Source organism: Staurois parvus, unplaced genomic scaffold (assembly GCF_062004578.1).
Source record: "Staurois parvus isolate SC_StPar_1 unplaced genomic scaffold, SC_StPar_1.0 ptg000270l, whole genome shotgun sequence".
NCBI lineage: Eukaryota > Metazoa > Chordata > Amphibia > Anura > Ranidae > Staurois > Staurois parvus.
Window position 1 is genome coordinate 1,762,855 of NW_028318066.1, and position 24,282 is coordinate 1,787,136.

The 24,282-nt window shown below is 38.6% G+C and overlaps 1 protein-coding gene across 3 annotated transcripts in view; it reads left to right on the forward strand.

The window, feature by feature from the left end:
- SPHKAP (SPHK1 interactor, AKAP domain containing) overlaps window positions 1-23,695 on the forward strand; it is a 282,064-nt gene extending 258,369 nt beyond the window's left edge. For 2 of the 3 annotated variants that reach the window (XM_089681535.1, XM_089681534.1), the window contains exons 8-12: window positions 5,656-5,841; window positions 6,368-6,457; window positions 10,059-10,108; window positions 12,244-12,428; window positions 15,898-23,695. In XM_089681535.1, the coding sequence (XP_089537661.1) occupies window positions 5,656-5,841; window positions 6,368-6,457; window positions 10,059-10,108; window positions 12,244-12,428; window positions 15,898-16,041 (655 nt within the window). In that variant the 3' untranslated portion in view covers window positions 16,042-23,695. The remainder of the gene's footprint in view (window positions 1-5,655; window positions 5,842-6,367; window positions 6,458-10,058; window positions 10,109-12,243; window positions 12,429-15,897) is intronic. The other variant, XM_089681536.1, reaches the window with a different exon arrangement.
- The last annotated feature ends 587 nt before the right edge of the window (window positions 23,696-24,282 follow it).

Genomic DNA, 24,282 nt, shown 5'->3' on the forward strand with positions numbered 1-24,282 from the left:
TATGCATGGCACATAGACAATAGTACAATGTGAAATTAGAACAACAATAAGATGCATTTAAGGTACAAGTGCTATACGTTTTTGCTGTTAAAGGTGAAAGGACTTGGGAAAGCAGATAGGGAATAAAAGACATAAATCGTAGAGCGTGATTACTGTAAACTTATGAAAAGAAGGGAATGTGGGATTGAGGTAGGTAAGTAGTGGAGGTACATGGGATGGAGCATCTACAGGGGGTGGGGGGTGATTGGAGTTCCTGACCAACATACAAATTAAGAGTGAGGCATTAGAATTTGGGGGAAAGGGTATCATACCTTGAGTACCCAGTTCCCAAAAGTAGAAGGATAAGGTGAAAAATGTGTTAGTGGTGCCATGTTCAATGTAACTGGATAACTAATAATATTCTCTCAAAGCTAGGCAGGTGAGCTTTCTACTTACAGTTATTAGTACTATATATTCATTCCAGTAGAGCCCAGCGGTCCTGAATTTGCATTCTGTGCCTTACAGGGAGTTAGTGAGATCTTCCATACATTTTATGTCTTCTACCCTACGAAACCACTCTTTTACGATTGGAAATTTAGAGGATTACCAAAGGGCCAGTATGCAAGAGCATGCAGGATTAACTAAATGTCTCATTATCAAGTTTTTTTTAGGCCCTTAACAGGACTGAATTGTGTAAGGGAGAAAATATGCAGGATCTTTCTTGACAACAAGAGAACAATAGAATGAATTTGTGTCCAGAACATTTGTAATGCTGGACATGACCAGAAGATAATGCCTGCTTGATGACCGCATCTCCAGCATGTTTGTGGGGTGTCAGGCTATATGGAATGTAGTACGGATGGGGAGTGATACCAGTGGGTGGCAATTTGATTTTTGGTATCTATTAATAATGGATGATTTTCCCACTTATCCAGGAATTAAAGTGGGGACTGCAAGGTTTCTAATAGGACCATTTTATAGCTAAAAGAAGAGAGTGTCAATAGGGCCCTTACGCACGGCTTTCCTGTTTGAATAGAGTTGTAGAACGTTCAAAAAGGCAGGCATGTGGGAGAGACTGCAAATAATGAGAAAGTTCTAAGAGGACCTAACTGAGAAAAATCAGGGTCAAGAAGCATATTGGCTCCTGATATCCAAGTAGCAGCAATTCCTAATGAATTACAATGCGTGGAATTTGTTTTTGGCCCATAGTGAACTGAAGGCCCCTGTTCACGTAAATCAGGTAATAGTACAGGCACCCGTTATTAGTAATCTTTGATCCAGGTGGCAACTCTACCTACTTGATTGTAATGTAGAAAAACTATCTGAAACCTAGATACTACAAGCTTATTGCTGTCCCTTACGTATAAAAAGTCTGATTTAATCAAGATGTTACTCACAATTACCAATCAGATTTATACCTGTTTAAACTTTTAAAGTGAACCAGGCTACAGATTTTCAATAATTTGCATCTTCCATTTTCTAACAAACAGTACATGAGCTTTAAAACAAGTCAACACTGACCTCTACAGCTGCAGTCATTGTGGAACAACTAATTTTCAAAGTTTACAGCAGAAACATTGAAGTAATTCATGTCATTCTTCCAGCAGCTCAACTCACTCTGCTCCACCCTCAAGAACTGCTCCATGTTTCATTTTAAAGAGAGAGATTTTTAGAAAGCTGGAAGGGTGCCAGGTCTATGCTGGGAGGGCAGTAGACTAAGCGAAGTTGCTAAGAGAACAACTTGAACTACTTCAGTGCTTCTGCTACATATTTTAGGATGTTTCACAGTGCTTGCAGCTACAGAGGTCAGTTAAGACTTTGAATCTCATTTACTGCATGTTAACAACATTAAATGCTTGAATGTAAATAGTGTAGCCACAGATTCACCTTAATGTGATTGGTGATACAGAAGAAGAAATAGCGGTGATTACACAACACATGCTTCTATAAGTGCATTTCCAAAACCTCTGTAAGGGACATGTATGCATCATCGTATAAGGTTGTTTGTATTGGTTATAAAAAAGCAGCAAGCAGCAAAGTTTATGAAGGTTCAGTTTCATATTTAGCCATTTAAGGTCCTACCTTCATCCTAGAATCCTTTTCTGCTGGTCAATGGATTACCATGTGATATGGCTTTTAAAAACTTGTGTAAACAGCAGTGATAAGAGTAATCCAGAGCAACCTGTGATACTTTACCTTATATCAGTGTGGAAGAATTAAAGTGTTACTAAACCCACAACAGTAAAATCAGTATATATGCTTGTTATACTCACTGTGGAACCTAAGTGGTAAATCATCTGCATTGTGTAAAAAGGCTGTTTGATCCTGACTTCTCTGCCCCTCCTCTTGTTGAAATGTCCACCTGATACAGGCTGAATCTGTGGTCACATGCACATGCTCTGTTTGGTGTTTATTGCTAGAGAGGTTTTTTTTTTTTTGGGAGGGTGCATGTGATCAGCACAGAGAAAATCAGCACTATCCAGACAGAGGGTCAGGGGTTTCACATCCTCCTAGAGCAGAAAGAAAACTTTTCCTACAAGCTTTAACCAGTGCTCAGCTGAAGTCACAAGACTGTTCTAACTGCTGATGAGAAAAGGTATTTAGCAGTATATATTTACTAAAATAATTGCATTTCCATGTTGTGTGTACTGTGGGAGACCAGATATAGTGAATGCAGGGTCCTGGGTTTAGTAACACTTTAAGACAAAAAAACAGATTTAGGTGGTTTATTTCACTTTGTGCTTCACTCTATACGCCCAGCTGTGTTCCCATTGCATCTTCCAGAGCATTGTGCTCTGATATGTAGGGCATTTGTTCAGCATAAATATCTAACAATTGTCAGTTTCTGTCAGATCACTTGTCTCTGAATGTCTTCTCCCCAAAATAAACCTTTCTTTAGCTATTATTTTTAACAGTTGCAGACAACTTGGATGTCCAGGTAGATCATGTATATCTGGATTCATGCAGAGCTTTTTAGAAAGGATAGATGGTTGGGTTCTTCAAGACATCGACTGATTTGCTGCTTGTCCCTGCTGGGCTTTGTATTACTCACACTGAGCATGTAACGTCTTCATGCTGCAGAGACTGCAAAGCTTTTCTGCTTTTTTTTCTATATTTATCCAAAATTCTAAATTAAAGCACGATGGCTGCCTGTATATGAAATCCATGTAATCGCTGTGTAATATGAATGCTGAAAATGTTTTGCTAGCATACTTTATCATTTAAAAATAGTTTTTCTTTTCCAAACTGTGCTTGCAATTTTATTCCGGGGGGGCCGAGGTGGTGCTGGTGGTGGTGGGGGGTGCCCAATTTTAGTGTTGCCTAGGGCAGCACAAGAGCTAAACACACCACTGTCTCTCAGGGCTCTGCTGTCTATTTGATGGATTTCCTCTGCACTCCGCTTATCAGGAGCTTCTGAAAAGTTGTAGGGACAGCCTTAACATAGGCAGTGGAGCTTGCTGATTAGACTGGGAGAGTTGACCTTCCAGTGCAAATAGTTAGCTGGGCTGAACACCCCAGCTGTCCAAGAAGGTGTTTCTGCTGCCTCTGGGTCAGCCTAGCCCTGCTTCCTACAGATGAACTATAGTAAGGCTTTTGAGCATCAAGAAACCTAAACTCATCTCTCCTTTCTCTTGTGTTTTATAATATTTATTTATAAAGGTAAATAGCATACAGTGAAAGGTGACTGTATACAGTTAGCAATTCATGACGCAGCACAAAAAAATGTTGAAGCAAGCATCTCACGTCATCAGTAAATTGTACAAAAAGAAATGGGAATGTAATAACCTGCAAGATTGATTTAGATGGAGAGAAAGGATCCAAACTATCAGAGCCGGAGGTGGTAGCTAGAGCCTGGCGATAGGAGCCATAACATTCGGAAAAGTGGCCAACTTCTTGAGGGTCGTGAATGCAATAGAAAGGCACGCCCCAATGCCCATAGCATAGCTCTCCGAATGCAAGAAATCACCGTGATTACAATTACAGAACACTTATCAATAATTGTAGGATCTCAAAAACAGTAAAGTGCAAAAGGCAAAAAAAAGGAAGCAAACAACTAAATAAATCCACACAAGATTGGACACAATCAATACCATATAGAAAAGACCCATTACTGCTTGCAACAACATGCTCCACTGGACAATAGATGAAATAGGCAATAGATGTCATAAATGGACAAGTGGCCCCTATGACACTAAGTGAGTAATCTGAATGAGGGGGCTGCTTAGTCCAATAGGACAACATATGGGCTTGGGGGAACAGAGTCCGGGTCTGTAGTATTGTCCTACCAAGCCGCCCAAATGTTACACAAATGCTCCCGTGTTCCCCTGCAGATCACTAACCAATCCTCCACCTCCATAATCTCAGTACCCTTGCTGACCCATTCCTCATGGCTAGGTACCTGCATCCACTTACAATATATTGGGATTATTCATTTGGCTGCATTTAAGAAGACAGCAATTCATGTTTATAATTGCTAAGCAGGATGGTATGCACATGGATTTGAGATAAAGGGATGTTCGCATCTAACATTTTATCAGTCTGGGCTTTAATATCCACCCAAAAGGCCTAGATCGTGGGGCACTCCCACCATAAGTGCATAAGTGACCGCAACTGTGCCAACAGAGGTCAGAGGCAGAGGGATAGGCTCAAGCCAAAGCAGTAGAAACCCGGTTCCAGCGCATCCTCCTTTCTCTTGTTGATCTCCACAGATAAACAGTAGTGAAGTGAACATAAAGCAGATTACATGCTGCCTCCAATATAGCATCAATTCTCACTAATAAAAACACATGACTTTAGAGATTAAGTCCCCGGTCACCATGGGTTCTACTTGCCATACGACTTGAAAATTGCATTGGCAAGTCGCACCCTATTGACCGCAATTACCACAATCATATCGGTGAGGTTCCGACTTGGTCAGAGATGCACCACTTTCTAAAGTAGTACATGCACTACTCTTGGTGCGATTTGAATTGACATCTGTGTCAGATGTCTTGCAAATCGCACCTCAAATAGGCATGTCATTCAACTTTGAAATCGTGCAACTTCACTGTGAATCGCATGATTTCAAAGTCAGGATTGGTGTGACCGGGGTGTAAGGCAGCAAAATGAATATATGATAATTGGGGTCCCTAATGATTGGGCAGCTAAAGCTCAACTGGTTGAACATAAAAGGACATCATTTTTTGCTATAAATTCAACTTTCTCTCACAGGCCAACAAAAAATTACTGGAAGTGAATTTTATATATGTGACACATCTGATGTTTGCATGAAGAAAAATGACAGTTGAAAAACAGCACACTCAGTTTGAATGTTGTAGATAACAATAATATATGGGCATCTGATCTGTAATTAACATTCACATTGTTGTCTTATTTAGTAGATATATATCACAAGGTGACATATTATATGCCAATATCTTAACTGGAATTACTTTCTAACCAATGGTTAAAAATTGGAGTTCCATTGTAAGCCATGATTAAAAATTCAAATTCCATTCTAAACAATGGTTAAAAATTGGAATTCCATTCTAAACAATGGTTAAAAATTGAAATTCCATTCTAAGCAATAGTTAAAACTCAAATTCCATTCTAAACAATAGTTAAGAACTGGAATTCCATTCTAAGTAATGGTGTCCATGGCTAGTTTTAATGTTTGTTTTTTTTTTACTTTCACAGTGGCGTATCCCAGTCAAGAAGCTTACAGAGCTGTGAGGCCTTTTCAGAGGTGAAATCAAAGCCGGAGCTCCCTACTCCTCTGAGTAGCAGTGAGGACAGTACAGGCAGCTGGTCACAACTTGTTAACGAGGAGGAAAATCCAGAGGACACCAGCAGCTTTCTGCAGCTCAGTGAACGATCCACAAGGTACTAGCACTGTGTGTTGTCCAGATCAGCACAGAGAACAAGTCAGGAAGGATTGCTTAGTGCACTTATCCTTTAGAACCCATATCTACCATTGCAGAATGCCTGGGTTTTTTGGCAAGAAATCAAATTGTACAGAAACAACAAGAAAATGCTTTTACCAGAGAATGCAATGGCAACGTTTTCATTAGTATGCATTTCTGTGAGTTGCAGGTCTAGTAAAATTCAGCCTGCAGATTTTTTTCATCCATTTTCTAAAATTACATACTCATTCTTTTAAATTGCCCATCTTGCTTAAACACATTTTTTTAAAACTGCTTCCGTGGAAAAGGGCCCATCGTGCACAAAGTAGGCTGGAAATTTTAAGACTTTTGTAACTGTCAACACCATTTAAACGTCTATTTGGTAAAATAAAAAAGCAAAAACATAATTTTCGGATTAGAGCACGGTTTCATATGGGGCTTGTACTTGCTAATGGTTGTTACTGATACCCATGTACAATAACTCAGACTCCTCACTATTCCAACAGCAATGGCAACTGCAGTACAACAAGCAGTGTAGGCGCTGTGGACCTGGATGCCTTTCTGGAAGTTATTTCACCTGAAATTACTCCTGAAATGTACGTACATCTTAAGTGTCTTTAGCCCATAACAGTACTGTCTTACTATGTAAAACTCTGGCACACTTCATGGAGGCAATGTTAGGACTGAATGTCTCTGAACACCCAACACCAAAAGCGTTCAACTGCACAGTTTTCATATATTAACAGAAAGATGCTCTATGATACCATGACTGTCTACCATTGTTAGAAATGTAAGTACAACCTCCAAACCCACCCAGTCATACCCATAAGGACAAAGGCACTTCTTTTACCATGATAATTCCTTTATTTACCTGGTCTGAGATTTGAATCATATAATTATTATTTACACTAAAGAAAGGATAGATTTATGTGAGAATATCATTAGGTGGGCGACCTTGTCATGACAGTAAACAGGTACCATCCTCATGGGCATAAACAGAATATCAGAAATGAATTCCCAATGTGCTCCAAAAGGGGAAAACCGGGAAGTGGGGATTATTTTATGTGCCAAAACAATATCAGAAACAAAATTATCAATAAAAACACTTTTTATTAATACAATAAAATCTGCACACAATACAAAGCTGTATGCCTTCAGCTACAATATGAGCATAGAAACCCATATACAATTTAGTTAAAAAAGAACACAAATGGATCAACGTGTTTCACTTAGAGATCTTCTTCAGGATCCACTTCATTTTCCTCCTTGTAGGATGTAAAAGCTGATAAATAACATAATAAACACATCATTACAAACAGTACAACGTACATAATTACATTCCCCCTAAGGGGTGCAAGAGGATTATAGCAAATAATAATGCAGTAATGAAGATGATTGAGAGAGTGAGAGATAAGAAAGACACCCACACACATACACACACACATAAAAAACACTGAACAGGGAAAATAAATATGTTCATGCTGGAGGTTGGGATAGTGCAGTGTTAACATATTTATTTTCCCTGTTGAGTGTTTTTTTTTGGGGGGGTTGTATCTTTCTCTATATTTCTCCTCATCAATTATCCTCGTTACTGCATAACTAAATTGTATATGGATTTCTATGGTCGTATTGTAGCTGAAGGCATACAGTTTTTTATTGATTGCAAATTTTAATGTGTTATAAAAAGGTGTTTTTATTGACACTTTTCTTTCTGATATTCTTTCCGCACTTCCCAGTGTTCGCCCTTTGGGGCACATTGGGAATTCATTTCTGACAGAGTTATGTGAGTTTATCTAAAAAAAAAATCTGAAGAGGAACATATTGTTATGTTTTTTTATGCTATGATATATCTTTTTTTTTTTTTTTTTTTTTTTTTTTGAAGGTTTGGCTAAGCTTTTGTTTTTGTGGCTTTAGCTAGGTTGCCTGAATAGTCATCATTAGGTAGGATAAATATTTTCTTCAATACAATTATAACATTTTAAAGCTCTTTGACATAGCCAAAGGTTCTATGTACTGTACATCTTTCTGTAAGCCTGTCTTCTTTGTGTGATTGTAGAAGGATGGACTGTATGTTGTACTTATGGTATCTTTTGAATACAAGCAGAGGATTGGTTATTTCAGAGCAGAACATGAATATCTGATGACATTTGCTTCAATTTTTTTTTTTTGTTAAAAAGGCATGTTCGTTCTTGGCATCCACTGGAAAAGTTTCCTTTTCTGACACAGTTCTGTAACCTACAGAGTAGAATAACTAGTACTTGCAGAGAGCAGGAATAGATGCATGATTGTGTTATCCTGGTAACAGTTTCATGCAATGGTGGTTTGGGGTCACAGTGATGGCCTTTATTGTTCTCTGGAGAAGTTGACTTCCTGTTATCCTATAAAATGAAAGGGTTGTAAGAAATTCCTAAACTAAAAAATGGGATTACGTGACCCACATTCATCATTTGGCTTGTGAGGATAGTGGAAAACTGAGCTCCATCCATTTTTATATGCCTTGAGGCAACTTTTTCCTCTTTGTGGTATATACTTTCTGTTTCAGCATATTAATGAGGTTCATGTAGCGGAATGAAAGGCTTCTGAGGGAGGTCTAACATTTCTGTGTATTATGTGTGGATGAAAAGTTAGTAGTGGAAAACATCTTCAATAAAATTGTGTTGGAGTTATACTGTTGACCCACATACTGATAAAGAAGTTTAATCTATGTATTGCCTGCAGAGTTGATATGGACCCAATGGGTTGATTTGGTAAAGGCAAATAGATGGTTTGCAAAGGAAGTTGCACTTTTCAAGGGAATTTTACCCAGTGCTTAGTGAATGAAGTGAAACTCTGCTGATTACCATCTTCCAATCATGTGCACACAAAAATTGTGTTTGTTTTTGTTTTGCATGTGATTGGTTATTTTTTGCAAGTGAAATCTCACCACCAGGGGCGGACTGACCATTTGGAAACTCGGGCACTGCCCGAGGGCCTGGGGTCAGTAGGGGGCCCCATGAGATGCCCCTGGTACCTTTTTCATAGGCTTTTTTTGAGTTTGGGAAATGACACAGGGGCCCCATGATCCCCTATTGCCCGGGGGCCCCATGAGTTGTCAGTCCACCCCTGCTTACCACTTTCACTAAGCCTTTGCAAAGTATGATTTCCCTTGCATGAACAGCCTACTTGCCTTTAGTAAATCTACCCCATAGTGTGTTGGTTAGTAGTGTCTATGTTTTTCGACCCATAGTGAGTTGGATAGTAGTGTCTAATTTTTCTGACTCATAGTGAGTTGGATAGTATTGATAATTTTTTACACCAATTTACTAAAGTTTACAATTCTCAAATCCTTTAGTAAATTGGTGTAAAAAATTATCAATACTATCCAACTCACTATAAGGATTTGAGAATGTTCACACAATAACATATGTGAAGATTCACTTCAATCATGTGAAAAGGAAATCCAGTGTTTACATATTTTATCTGCACATCATTGGATAACTGAAGTGATTCTTCACACATTTTATTGTGTGAGCATTCTCAAATCCTACAGTAAATCGGCCTCATTGGGGTTTTTTTTTCACAAGATGCTGATTGAAGAAGAATGCCAGGGATTTCTTTCTAGGGGGCATTGGTATCTAAAGATAAATTATGTTTAATATATTTTTCAGAGTGTACTACTGAGCACTGCAGCCCACCACAACATTGCAACTTTTGCAATATATGCACATTGAATCAAAAGAACATTGCTTAGTATTCACAAATCTCTATAAACTATCCCAAGATTGAGGTCAGTCATGAAGTATTCCAACTACTAACCAGTTATTCCAATTGACAAATCAGTCATAAGGATTGCACATGTTAGAGTAAATGGGCAACCATGCATCCAGAACAGTAAAATAACTTTTGGTAAAGTAAGTTTTGGTTGCCAAAATGTGTTAAATGTTTTCCATTGGATTGTTTATCTAAGTTAATGGGAAGTCCAAATACTGTGAACAAAAGTTTTATGAATAATGAAAATGGATACTAGTTAATAGGGGCACACAGAATCCTTTAAATTGTGCCTCCAGATCATTTTTTTACCCTAGATATCTATACATTTGTACAAAATTGCTTCTTCTATGATGCATCTGAATTCAATGTAACCCACAACTAAAGTGCTAAGTAAAGCCATGCTAAAATCATTCTCTTTTCTGTTTGTTTGTTTTTTTTTTTTCAAAGAAAACCAGAAGAGAAGACTGTGACCAAAGATGTGCATGAAAATCCAGATGGTAAGATTTAGGGCTGTCTTGACCTTAAACATGATCTTAAACAGGCTGCTCATGCTTGAAAGCCCTCCGATGTGGCTGAATTAAAATAATTATGCAAAAAAAGTGGGACAAAATTCCTGCACAGTGATATGAAAGGCTCAAGTTATGCCAAATGCATGGTTGCAGTTGTTGCTGCCGAGGGGGGCACAACCAGGTATTTGGTTTAGTGGACAATTACTTTTTTAGATAGGGCCAGGCAGGGCTGGACAGCTTTGTTCCCTTAGTTAATGAAATCATTGTTTAATAACTGCATTTTGTATTTACTTGGGTTATCTTATGATATTAAAATTTGTTTGATGATCTGAACCATTTGTGTGACAAATATGTAAAAACCAAGTGTGACAAATATGCAAAAAAAAAATAAAAATCAGGAAGGGGGCAAATACTTATTCACAGCACTGTAGATTTCTCTGAAGCAGGTTAGCAGCAGTATAGTAGGACTGTTACAGTAGACTGATGATGCAAGATCACTTGTGACAACAGCAGGCCAATTTCAGCGTAAGACTCAGTATCATACAGCTCCCTTATTAGACCCCCCTTGCAACAACTCCCCTTCTCCTTCCTGGGCTATTCTTTTTATATTCCACCCCTGTAACTCCGGGGCCTCTGGGAAATGCAGTCTAACCTGCACAAATACAGTGTACTGATGCTGCTTAAAAGTCTACATTTCAAAACACACTACCAAAAGAGATCCGTAGCAGAAATGTAAATGTAGCTCTTGTCCAAGGTATACAGGTGCAAGCATTGAAGTGGTTAAATGCCATCTCTGTTTCCATTTATATATGGTTTTATGCATAAACATGCATATTTGTGCGAATTTTAAATGGCATCCACCCCTTGGTACATATTAGTAAAGGAACAAGAAAGCCTTTACTGGGACCTACTACTCAGAGCTACAAAACAGATTGTTCCTGCAATTAGAGACATCTCACACAAAGCTACTGTTACCATTCAGTCAGGGTATGGTGGGACCACTTTGTGTAATGTCAATTTGGAGTCCTGGCTTATATTCCAGCATGTAAATAATGGTTCAATCATCCTTAAAATATTTTAAAATGGATTTTGGACTAAACCTAGATTTTGCTAAACTGTATTCTGATCTATTGGAAAGAGAGCTGCAATTAAAAGCTGATTTTATCTTTCTGAATATTGTGGCTGAAAAATTGAATAAAAATCAGGAGCAGGGTCATGCTTATTCAGTAAGAAACAAGCAGTAATCAAAGAGTGGGAATCCATGGCAGCAAGAAAGGAATCTTCTTTTACTGATCTATGTGACACTGAAATGTTATTTGGTTGCTATAAATTGTTGTAGTTTGCACACCATTGCTCTTTACAGTGTGCGTCCAGCTCTGATTTGGATTTCGTATATGAGAAGGTACTGCAGTTATTGAACTGTTGATCAAGCAACTTGGCTTGGAGAGGGAAAGTGAGAAATTGGCAGAAATGGCAATATGAATTTTAATAGAGAGTTACAAAACAACAATTTTCAATTCCTTTAGCTCTCGGCATGGTTCACCTTTAAAATGATGTTCTTCTAACCCAATCACACTATACGGGTAGTACCCTGCTGGTTCCTTTTTGATGTACCTATGATCACTTCTCTAAGTTAAGGATATCTGTACCATATGGAACACATATGATGTTAAAGGCTACTGCTCTATACAGCTAAAGTGACAGTAATAACAAACCTCAAAATTATTTCAATTCACATGTAATGACTTACAGCTTCAAAAATCAGAATACTTTTCATGCATATTATCACGGCAACAAACCCCTTTTTTTTTTTTTTTTTTTTTTTTTAGGAAAATAAAATCAATACTTTTATCCCAATGCCAACATTGATAACAAAAAGATTATTTAAAGCTATTCGCAACAAAATCCTGAATTCCAAGCCTATGTAAACTTCCATCATTTATCCTAGTTATGTGTTCATTACAAAATCCATACACATGGCATAGGTACACAGCCAGACTGGGAGAGGGTTCAGGCTCCATTGCATTGTAGAATGTTGTCAGTGGTAATGTTGGATGTTTCCAGGCATTAGAAGAGCAAAGTTATTCAGATTTTTCAGTTGACCATTTTATCTTATGTTGCAGAATGTACATCTGGATTATCAGTTGGCACTGCCAGCTGTCCCCAAGAGGTCTCAGTTTTGAACATTGATCTGAATTTAGATAATTATGACTCTGAGCTGTGCACTACACTACAGTGGATTGCTGCATCGGAGCTCGGGATACCCACTGTGTACTTCAGGAACTCTCAGGAAAGCAGGATTCAAAAGGTATGATGTCCAAATGCTGTGTATATTTTTATAATAATTGGTATTTAAATGCCAACATTCTCTTTCTTTTTTTTTAGCAATACATTTATTTTTTAGCTTTCTTTAAAGTAGACCTGTCATGAGAGAAATATAAGGGCTACAATTGCAGAAGTCTTCTTGTCTTCCAGGCTTAATACATCCTAAATCACTGACCTGGAGCAAGTATGCATATCACAAAAGTAAGAGAAAAGTCCTTAGCTGCATTTTTATTACAGGTCAGTGATTTAACGTTAAGCAAGCAGGTCAACATAACAGTCAGAGTCAGCAATGGTAGCCACCATGTTTTTCTTAGGACTAAATCCCTTTAAGAGCCCAGAAAAAGATGGAGGCCTGTGCAGAAACCATTGTTTATTTTTTTACTATCATGCCTGTTTCCATACAAGCATTAAAAATGAATGCTCCTAGCAAAAAGGAGAATATGGTGAATGTAAACCTGTAGGCCATTTTAAACTTATAAATGTACAACATGAAAGTCTGGCCTATCTTCAGGCATTACAAAGTGCTGTCACGTTTCTTGGCCAGAAAAGCCTCTTGTGTGCCCCTCTTATCTTGATTTCACTCATTCAATATTCTCATGTCTAGTAAAAACAATTAAGGGGCCAATACATGGCCCATTGTGTTGTTGTATGGGAATTAGTTTAGCTTAGGAGGTGGGACTTAGGCCCAAAGTCAGGAAAGTTAATGTAGAACTCCAGTCAAAAATAAGATAAAATGAATAGCCCCTTAAAAGAGAAAATCATAAAATTAGCTTTCGCTACAAATTTAACCTTCAATGCATAGATTTCCCTCACAGTACTTTTTTTCTATGACTAAGGTGTCCGTTTATGACACAGGGAATAGCTGTGATTCAGAGGATCACAGCTATTCTCTGGTCATTCACAGTTTATGACACTCAGGAGATCAGCAAAGAACTGTTCAGCTCTTCGCTGGAGATCTGTGTTCTCTCTCCAGATTCTCCAGTCCAGAGCAGTCCAGAGGAACCGCAAACTAAGCAGCGATAATGTACCTCTGTTTAGTAAACTAATCTTTTACTGTAATCTCGCGAGATTATAGTAAAAGCAGCCGGTTTCCAGCGTTTGTAGACCGTTCTCCAAACGAAGGGAGAACGGCCTACAAATGCTGGAGAACTGATCTACACCGCTTCATAAACAACATTCACAGGAGAACTGTGTTTTCCGAGAATGCCGGAGAACTGAGCAGCGATCATTTACCGCTGGTTCATAAACGGACACCTAGATGTCTTCAGTCTGATCACCAGCATCATTCAACTCACTTCCCCTTAGCCCAAGTTGACCTGGGCCCGCCCCAACCTATGATTAGGCAGTGAAAGGAGAAGTAGCACAGTGATGAGCTCAACAGTCCATCACACTTCTCTCTCTTCCTATCAGCATGCTTCTTGCCAGCGCATGTACTGATTAGCTCCTTGTGGTGATTCTTTCTCTCACACTACAGCTCTGCTGTACACAGACTACAAGAGACTGATAGGTTAAATTTAGAAACTTACACTGATTGCATTTAAAAATACATTCAATGATGTATTAACCACTTGATCTTTGGAAGATTTACCCCCCTTCATGACCAGGCCATTTTTTTCTATACAGCGCTGTGCTACTTAAACTGGAAATTGTGTGGTCATGTAACTCTGTGCCCAAACAAAATTTATATCATTTTCTTCACACAAATAGTGCTTTCTTTTGGTAGTATTTGATCACTGTTTTTTTATTTTTTTGTGATATAAAAAAAAACTTTTGAAAAGAAACAATATTTTCTACTTTCTGTTATAAAAACTATCAAACTCAAATTTCATTATACATTTAGGCCAAAATGTATTCTGCTACATGTCTTTGGTAAAAAAAATTGCAATAAGCGTATATTGATTAGTTTGTGTGAAAGGTATAGTGTCTACAAACTATGGTAGATATTGGAATTTACAGAGCTTTTAATTTCTGACTGCCTACCACATATCTTGAAGTGTTAAAATGCCAGGGCAGTACAACTCCCCCCGCAAATGACCCCTTTTTCAGAAAGTACACACCCTAAGATATGTGCTGAGAGGCATGTTGAATCCATGGCTGATTTAATGTTTTGCAATGAAAAAAAAAATTATATATATATATATATATATATGTGTATGTATGTATATTACACAGAATTTTCACTTACATGATATATTGCTCACACATGCCATGGGTATATGTGGAATTACACCCCAAAATATATTCTGCTGTTTCTTTCGAGTATGGGGATACCACATGTGTGAGACTTTTCGATATGCTAGGGACATACAGGAGCCTGAAATCCAATTACCCCTTTGAAAGACTGAAGGTGTGTAGTTTCTTCATTTCACTTCCTGACTACCTATCACAGTTTTGGAGGCCCTGAAATGCCAGGATAGCACACTTTACCCCCAAATTACCCCTTTTTGGAATGTAGACACCCTAAGCTAAGAGGCATGTTGAGTCCATAAAAGTTTGGTTTTTTTCCACAAGTTTTTGGAGAATGACAAAAATGTTCCTTTTATTTTTTGTCATGCAAAGTTGTCAATTAAATTATATATTGCGCACACATGCCTTGGCTTTATGTGGAATTACACACCAAAATATATTCTGCTACTTCTCCCGAGTATAGGGATACCACATGTATGAGAATTTTTGGAACCTAGACACATACAGGAGCCCAAAATCCAATTACCCCTTTGAAAGCCTGAAGGTGAGTAATTTCTTCTTTTCACTTCCTCACTACCTATCACAGTTTTGGAGGCCCTGAAACGTAAGGCTAGAAATGGTACCTCTGAAATCAGAGTAACTGTGAGCTACATTCTAGAGGTTCTTCAGCTTTCTAAAAATTAAACAGGAAAGTGCACTGCACCCTATACATATTCATTCTTTGGGTCCCACCATTATAATGAATTCATTATTTATATCAATTGAGTGTTACTGCTTCAGTTTACCTGGAGTGCATTAGTTACATTCACAAATGTGGAATGATGTTATATATGCCATGGCTATATTTATTTCCTAGTCTCCCCTGGGCGCTCTAATTTTGCAAGTCATTTTCAACTATGCCGAGAAGCCTGGCATGCTAGTAGAAGATGTATTTTGAGGTTTTACTAGTTGACTCATTTTGAGCGGAGAGATACAATGTACAGTAACTCATGGAACCCATGTAATGTGTAGCTTTCAGCTACTGAAGGATGTTTCTAGTTCCTTTGCACTAATGCTCTTTGCATATTACTTTTTCCCTTACTCATTCAGCCTTGTTGGACAGGAAACGTTTTGAATGGAAAAAAAATTTGTTGCAAAGGTTGTAAACTGAATGGGTTGTACATATTTACTGTATTGAATTAAACCTGATTTTGGTGCAGTAAGCCTTTGTAGAAAACTGGCACAAGATGTTTAAAATAATGTAAAAATCGTATTTTTTTTTTTAGTTTCTGCAAGTCACACGACTGGTTCAGTCAAAGTCTTGGAAAGTCGGGGATGTTTTCAGTGCCATCATCCTTCACTGCAAGATACAGGAACAGGGGAGTAAAGAAGCACAAAGTTTCTTTGACTGGCTCCTGGAGCTGGGATAATATAATTGAAGACCACTGCAGGGACAGTCATGGAGTTCACTGCGGACAGTCTGAACTCCCAACCTTCAGTACAACGCAAACAGACTCTTTTTTTTTTTATCATGACTGGGAAAGGATTGACAGATTGTATATTTAGAATGTAATAGATACAGTTTTTTAGGCATGTGGGCCTTGCTTAATATTTTTATAGCATATTTAAAAAAATATATGTATATATTGTAAGGAAAGTGTTTGAAATTGCAGAGTTTAGTTGAACTGCGTGTTTATTTTGAAGGTCTCTACAAAGTGACCTGGATAAGAGGTATCTGAATTGGCACTCACTGTGATGGTCCAGCAGTAAAATTACCATTTTCATAAAATGTCATGAAAATAAATATAATATATATAGGAGCAGACATATATACAGTACGTTACCCAGTATAAAAAAATAAATAAAAACAATTGACTTATCACAGGCCTAATGAAAAACTCCATACAAAACACAAACATCGTTCATGAAAATACACAATGAATTACCCCATTTTTGGTTTTGGATGTACAATTGTTATGTAAAAGGAAGCTTCCATAACTTGATCCTGCAGCACAAAATGAAACCTGTTTCTATGAATTCTGGACAACATACCAGGTATTACATGCAATGCAAGTCTGTCCAGCAGTGAACCATTCCCCATTACATATTAGAAACCTACCATCAGATGCAGGAGATGATTTGTAATTTACCTTCATTTTGTAGGTACTATTGAAACTCTGTATCCCTCTTGTTAAGTAAAAAAAAAAGAGAAGAGCATTTTCTGTTAGTGGTACTAGACAATTCTTGCACACATTCAGTCTTACACCCACAGAAAACAGGCATCACTTTCTACTCTGTTTTCCTCTTGAGAATCCTCCTCCTTTTCTCTCTTCTTCTCAATGACTAAAGTATATGTAAACCCTCACCTTGTAAAACAACCCACTCAGCTTGAAATAGAAATGAAAAGCAAAACATTTGTGTATACATATAAACAATATTATAAATACATTTTTTCCACTTTTTTAAGTGATAGCATAATCTCTGTTCTCAGCTGAATAAGGAGCTGGGGGAGGAGAAATAACAGTACACCAAACTTACCAATGAATGGCTGTGCAGTGGGAGAGGGGGACATGTCAGCACAAGTTTGATCATTGGAGCAGGAGAGCAGGCTGATTTCCAGCACAGCCAGAACACTTACCACGCTGTAGTTTCATGCCTAGTGCGGTCAGTTTTTAAATAGAAAAGCAGATGGACTGGCAGGAACACCAGGTATTTCACACAAAGAGAACAGGATAATTTTTCATACAAGTACATGGTACAGCAGGCACATATCAGGAATAAGAAATGATGGGTTTACATATCCTTTAACTGTCCACCTGTGTGATCGCCCCTCTCTTCTTCACTCTCATCCACAGTGTTGCACTCCCCTCCACTCTCATCTCTTCTCCTCTGACTCTTCTATCACCCATCCCTATACTATTGCCCATAGCATAAAACTGCTGTCCTCTACCATAATTCAGGCCTCTGTCCTGCACATTATTCATCCCTTCCTTCTCAAGATCTTTCCTAAAGGATTCCCCCATCAGCTTCTATCCCTCCACAACCTTCAAATCTTTTCCACTGACTCTCCTCCACCACTGGTTTCCCTTCTTTGCCCCACCATCAACTAAGGGGTGTTGCTGTACCCAGTACCCAGGATGCATGCTTCAGATCTTCTACTAAGGGGCTCTTTTTAACAAAGGAGAGCAGATATTTTTATCTTGTCTTCATTTCCTGCACGCATGATGAATTTGCTCATTCATAAAATATTAGGCCGCTCAAAGAATCAAACCGCAACATGAAGCCGACTAAACCCCACAGAGTTCTAAGAGACTTGGGAATTTTACAGGTCAGGTGACTGGGATCTCCTCGGGCTTTTGTTTTCTTTTGAACGTTCATTTATTTTTAATGTGCTCCACCAATGTCAGAGTCATGAAGCACATAGCGCATTTGTAATACCATTGTTTTGGGGTTTTTTATATGTGGCCATACCACTGCTTTTTAAATGCACCCTTAAGTGTCCCTGGTCTCCTTTGCAGTAATTTCTGCCATAATTCCAAATATGATCCTATAGAGCAGGGGTCTCCAAACATTCTACACAAAAGGCCAGTTTAATATCCTTCAGACTGTAGAGGGGCCAGACTAGGGGCCAGTGGGAGTAGAAAATGTCCTGGTGTCCAGTGGGAGTAAACAATGCTCTATCTTTGGCGTCAGTGGGCGGAATAGTGCCCGTTTGTTGGTATCAGTGGGAGGAATAGTTCCCCATCATTGGTGTCAATAGACAGAATTTTGCCACATTGTTGGTGTCAGTGGAAGGAATTCTGTCCCAATGTTGGTTTCAATGGAAGGAATTCTGCCTCATCATTGTTGTCAGTAGTAGGAATTATGTACCATCGTTGGTGTCAGTGGGAGGAACAGTGCCCCATCGTTGTTGTCAGCAAGAGGAATAATGATCCATTGTTGGTCTCAGTGGATGGAATAGTGCCCCAGGGGCCAGATAAAGACAAGCAAAGGACTGCATCTGCAGTTTGGAGATCGCTGCTATAGACAAATGTGCTTCTTCTTTTGCTGAACTGTAATTCTGGAATCCTTATGTCTCCCACACATTCACCCTCCACCAGTAAGTGACCTTTACAGTTCATTAGAATTATGTTGGTTAGATTATTTTATCAGTTAGACAATTTTAAAGAATTACTGGGTGTCTATGTATACCTATCTCCCAGTGTTGCACTTAATAGTTTATCTATAATTGATTAATATTGAGATATTACATTTTAAGCACAATACTCTTTCGGAGCATCACAGTTTATCAACTTTTGAATTTATTTTTTCTTTTTTTTTTAAGCAATGATTGTATATTGTTTTTTAAATTCAGTCATTTCCAAAAAAAATTACAAATCTGCACCAGTGAGTATTTTTGAAATTGCTGAGAGGCATTTCCAAATACTTTGCATAAGTTACATTGTCGGGACAATCATTTTGGGGGTCTACACCACCTTCTTCCCAGTCCAAGCAGTACTTTAATCATGGAAACACGAGGTATAAGCTGAGGAATTGCAAGGTACTTTTGGGTATTCTTCATAGTGTCCTGCTTCTCTGGCCCAGGATCATTGTCCACAAAGCATCAAAACACTAATGCCTCCATTCTGAGGATGTACAGGGGGAGAGGAAAGGTCACCCAAAGAGGGAAGACAGCAAAAAGAAAGGGGATAGAAGTTAAACAACCTCAGTCACTTTTTATCATGTAACAACTCCCCCAGAAAAGCGTGGTCTAGGTGCCTAAAGCAGCATGGCAGCTGTATATGTTGTGATAGTCTATGAAAATCTGAACTGTGTGTAGACATAAATTGATTGATTTTAATAAGTTGCCATGAGTTGGAGTGGAATAGAAAGTAAGTAGACGTGTTTGAGATGCTTTGATCATTTTTTAAAGAGGTTGCAGCATGCATGGTATATTGAAAAATGTGTTTTTACAACTTGAAGAAATAATGTTCCCCAACTGGAGTGTGTTCTTAATTATGATCAAAATATGAATTCAGTATAAATTGACAAGAGTTCTCCTTTACATAGTATATTTTAATCTAAGACTTAATAATCTATCATTATTTTAATAGAATGGTAAATAAATATGCGTTTGAACCAAAACCAATTGAAAGTATGAGGGTTCTGGTGATCATCTCATCATCTTATCATAACAGTGGAAAAACAGATGCATGTCAACATTTCAAAAAGTGGACATCACTTTAGCTGAAATACTTTGGCTATTTTACTTAGTGAATACTCCAATATTTTTATCTGCCACCAATACTGCAGCATTTCCACTTTCTTTTTTTGTGAGGTTTGTGGAAATGCAGTATTTACATAGATTTGGAATACACCATCATGAAATCAGGAGTTGTCTCACAAATGACCAGAACGCTACAGTTTAATGCATATACTTAATCTTCATAACAATCCAACTGACGTGTAGCCATTTGTGTTTGATTTATGCCATTTTGCCTTCTTCCAAACAAGCCATATTCTCTTCAATAAACCAGCATAAAGTAATATAAGAAGGTTTATGGTGGGCGCAGACAATATAAGCCAGTGCATTTGTAATATTTGTGCAAAGCACAGCAACCCATGGAAAGAGTTAAGAAATTATTTTTGAAAGGTCTGAATTTAACAGGTTAAAATCTGAATGGTTGTTACTTGGGTAATAAAAAAAAAAGTCAGGAGAATGGTAGGTAATTTGTGATCTGCAGTAATAAGAAAGAAAAACAGCTGATTAATTCACCTGATACCTAAAGCATAAAGCATAATGCAGGACATACATGGTTCGAATTACGAACAAATTTTCTGTAGAAATTTGGAATTTTTGTGCGTGTTGTAGTCCGATGGCGCCACCATGGATTTCGAAATTCAACCAACTAAGCCTTCAATTTCACTTCATGTTGCTACAGAAAAGAATTTTTGTGGCCAAGAATTTTCTTTTCTTTCCAGGGCACCACTCATGCTCATTTCTTTTTTATTTATATTTGTTGCACGATTCTCCCATCATTGATTCAAAATTCGTTCATTTTTCAAAATATATCCAACATGCCTGATTACTCAGATTCGATGGTCACACAAAGATCGCCCGTTTCCGTGACCCACTAATGGTGTGAAATTCGAACAAACATTCTTAGAAAAGATTTTCTAAAGAAACTTCTTTGGGAATTCGACCCATGTATGGCTGGCTTAAGGCTTATGCCAAAGACTTAGGATCCATTGGTTTAATAAGGCTATGCTAGGTCCTGCAAATTATACAGCCAATCAAAACACTCTTTAGCTCATCTAATATTACGTTGGGGACTACTGCTGCACTGTCAACCTGATGTAATAATAATAATTCTAATAATAATATTATTAAATATATCTTATTGTTCTTTAAAGCTTTTTAAAGTGAAAGTAAAGTCCACTTTTTAAGTTGTACCTACAGGTAAGCCTATAATAAGACTTACCTGTAGGTACAGTGACTATCTCCTAAACTTGCACCGTTTAGGCGATATTCACAAAGCATGCAGCCGGTGATGTCACCGACACATGCTCTCTGAAGGGACGGCGTGCTGTTTCATCCCTTCAGAGCTCCGTGCCACAGCCAAGGGATCCTGATGTCATCGTGGCTCTGGCCATTCATACTGCCGAAGCCCGATAACCCAGAAGGAAGACTGGGTGAAGATAGCGGCGCTGGGGAGCAATGGTAGCATGGTGCTGGAGGGCTCCTTGTACAGGTAAGTCTGTCATAATGTACTAGTATGTGGTGCATACTGGTACATTATGACCTAAACCTGCAGGGGAACCCATTGTTTTGTCCTTTGTCTGGGGGTTTTCTACTGCTTTAAAGGATAAGTTCACCTTTCATAACATGTTACAGCCACATGCACGGTGTAACATTTTACAAAACCACCAGCCCCTACTCCCCACCAATCCCCCTGCTAGCTGTCAAAGATCTTCTCCTCCCTGCTAGCTATCAAATCTTTTAAAAAATGGCTGTGCGGGGCTTCGCCCGCCCGGCTGCATCACTCATTCACAGTATTCTGTGAATGAGAACAGTACAAGTTCCAACAGCCTTTGCGGCGGTCAGCTTCTAGTCCTCAGAGAACTGCCACGGTGCTGTGGAGCGCAGTGGTAGAAAATTCAGTCTTCCTGTCAGTGTATCTGCTTGCTCGTACATCCCGTCCAGGCAAGCAGATACAGTATACTGACAGATCTGCAGGAGATTTGCATGGTATCAGCGATCTGCTGATCACTGGTGCAATGCTTGCCTGCAGCAAAAAATAATAAATGCATATTTTTTTACCTACAAAAGGTGAACATATATCGTTTAGGCTCACTGCCTGTATAAAAAAAATTTCCAGCATATTTGTATTCAACAAAAATAATGAACATCTTCATATTGGCAGCAGAAAAAATCTATTTTTTTCCAAGTAACAGAAAGTAGAAGCCCAGCCCTCTTTTTTGCAGCTGCCTTTTTAAAATGTTAATGATGCATGTCATCATGGAGTCATTATATGTCATAATTCGGTAATTGTATATCATAATAGGCCACTATGTAATTCCATATGTAAGAATTGGGCCATATTGGGGCAATTATATGTCATAATGGGGCCATTATATATTATATTAGGGCCAATACATGTAATAATGGGGAAATAATTGGACCAATATATGTAATAATAGGGCCATAATGGGGCCATTATATATCATATGGGGACAATTATGTGTCTTAATGGGACCATTATATGTCATAATGTGGCCATTGTATGTCTTAATGGGTCAACAAAATGTAAGAACAGGGCCATAATGGGGCAATTATATGCCATAATGGAGCCCATACATGTCATATTAGTGTCATTATATCTCATAATGGGGCCATTATTTTGCATATTGGGGCCAATACATTTCATAATCGGCCCATTATATGTTATAATGGAACTAATGTATGTCATAAAAGGGCTATCATGGGGTCATTATATGTCATAATGGGACAGTAATTGGACCAATATACAATCACTGGCCACTTTAATAGGTCCACCTTGCTAGTGCCAAGAAAATATCCCCCACACCATAACATCACCACCACCAGCCCGAATCGTTGATACAAGGCAGCATGGATCCATGCTTTCATGTAGTTTACGCCAAAGTCTGACCCTACCTTTTGAATGTCACAGCAACTAGTCTGGCCTTTCTCTTCTGACCTTAACAAGGCATTTTCCTACTCGCAACTGCCGTTCACTGGATATTTTCTCTTTTCCGGACCATTCTTTATAAACCCTAGAGATGGTTGTGCTTGAAAATCCAAGTAGATCAGCAGTTTTTTAAATACTCAGACCAACCCGTCTGGGGGATTCATATATCATAATAGAGCCATTACATGTCATAAAGGAGCCATTATTTGGCAAGTACATGGCAATTTACATATAAACTGAGGCAGCAAATACATAGCAGATACCAAAAGCTGGCACATTCTCTTTGCAAGGTGGCAGCCACAACCCATACTAGGCTATGGTAGTTGCTCAACAAGCATTGGTGAACCTAGTTATTTGACCACTTGAGGCAAACAGAAGCAGATGTTGAAATACCATGTGGTTTGGTTGTAGGCAGGACCCTAAAGTGTTGTATATGTGATTCATTTATGGGTTAATTCCTGGTTACTGTCAGATTAACTGTGGACAGTGGTGCATCAGCCTGAGGTTGTGTCACATTAGAGGGTGTATAGGGGGGAGGAAGTGGTTCTCCTGGGTCTCTTTCCAACGGAAGTGGGAGGAAGGCCACACACGCAACAATGTAGTAGCTACTGAGCGAAGAGAATCTATCCATTCTTAGAGGACCCAAGTATGGGAATAAAGAGAGATTGAATAGCCATATATAGGGGAAGTGTTATAGCTAAAGGTATGCACACCGCTGCCACAGTCACAGCTACAGCTTATATTGCCGTTAAAGTGTGTTAACCATTTATTGAAGAAGGAACCTTGTTATCTGACAGTGTATACATGAAAAGTGTTGCATTACTGAACTGTATGAGACCTGTTACATAAGTGTAACAATACTGACTCCAGTAAACAAGTTTCGTTTATTCAACAATGTCTGGTCTGGTCACTCTATGGAAGAATCGAATGTGTGCTCCTACTGTGAATGCTGAGGAATGAAGTGACAAATGTTGGTAATAGTCAAGAAAGCAAGAAAGTAACATCTGCAAAAATAAGGAAGAGCAGTCAGTTCAAGAGAGAGAGAGTGGTGGTGGCTGGTGATGGAAGTTTTGTCAGAGGGGTGGATTGATGCCCATTTGATCTGCCCTTCTCAGGAGTAGGGACACTATCTTAGGGCCTAATGCAGAATGGAGCTTCCCAGGGACTGGACCATGAAAGACTGTACTAGTGTTATTCAAATTGACTTTGTAGTCAGTGTCAGGACAGGTGTTACTGGTGGGTAAGAAGAAATGATCCTTCTAGTGTGAGGCCTGGTGAGGTGGTTTGTTCAGTGACCACAAGGATATGTAAACTTACACATCATTCAAGTAAACATAAGATGGCAAGCAGTTCCCCTTTACAGCAACATGGTGCTGGTGGTGGGGGTGCTACAGTGGTAATTAGGGGAATTTTCCTATAATACCAGCAAGACCTTCCCCTGGAGTCCCCCACTGCACCAATACAGCACCATCTGAGGTGAGG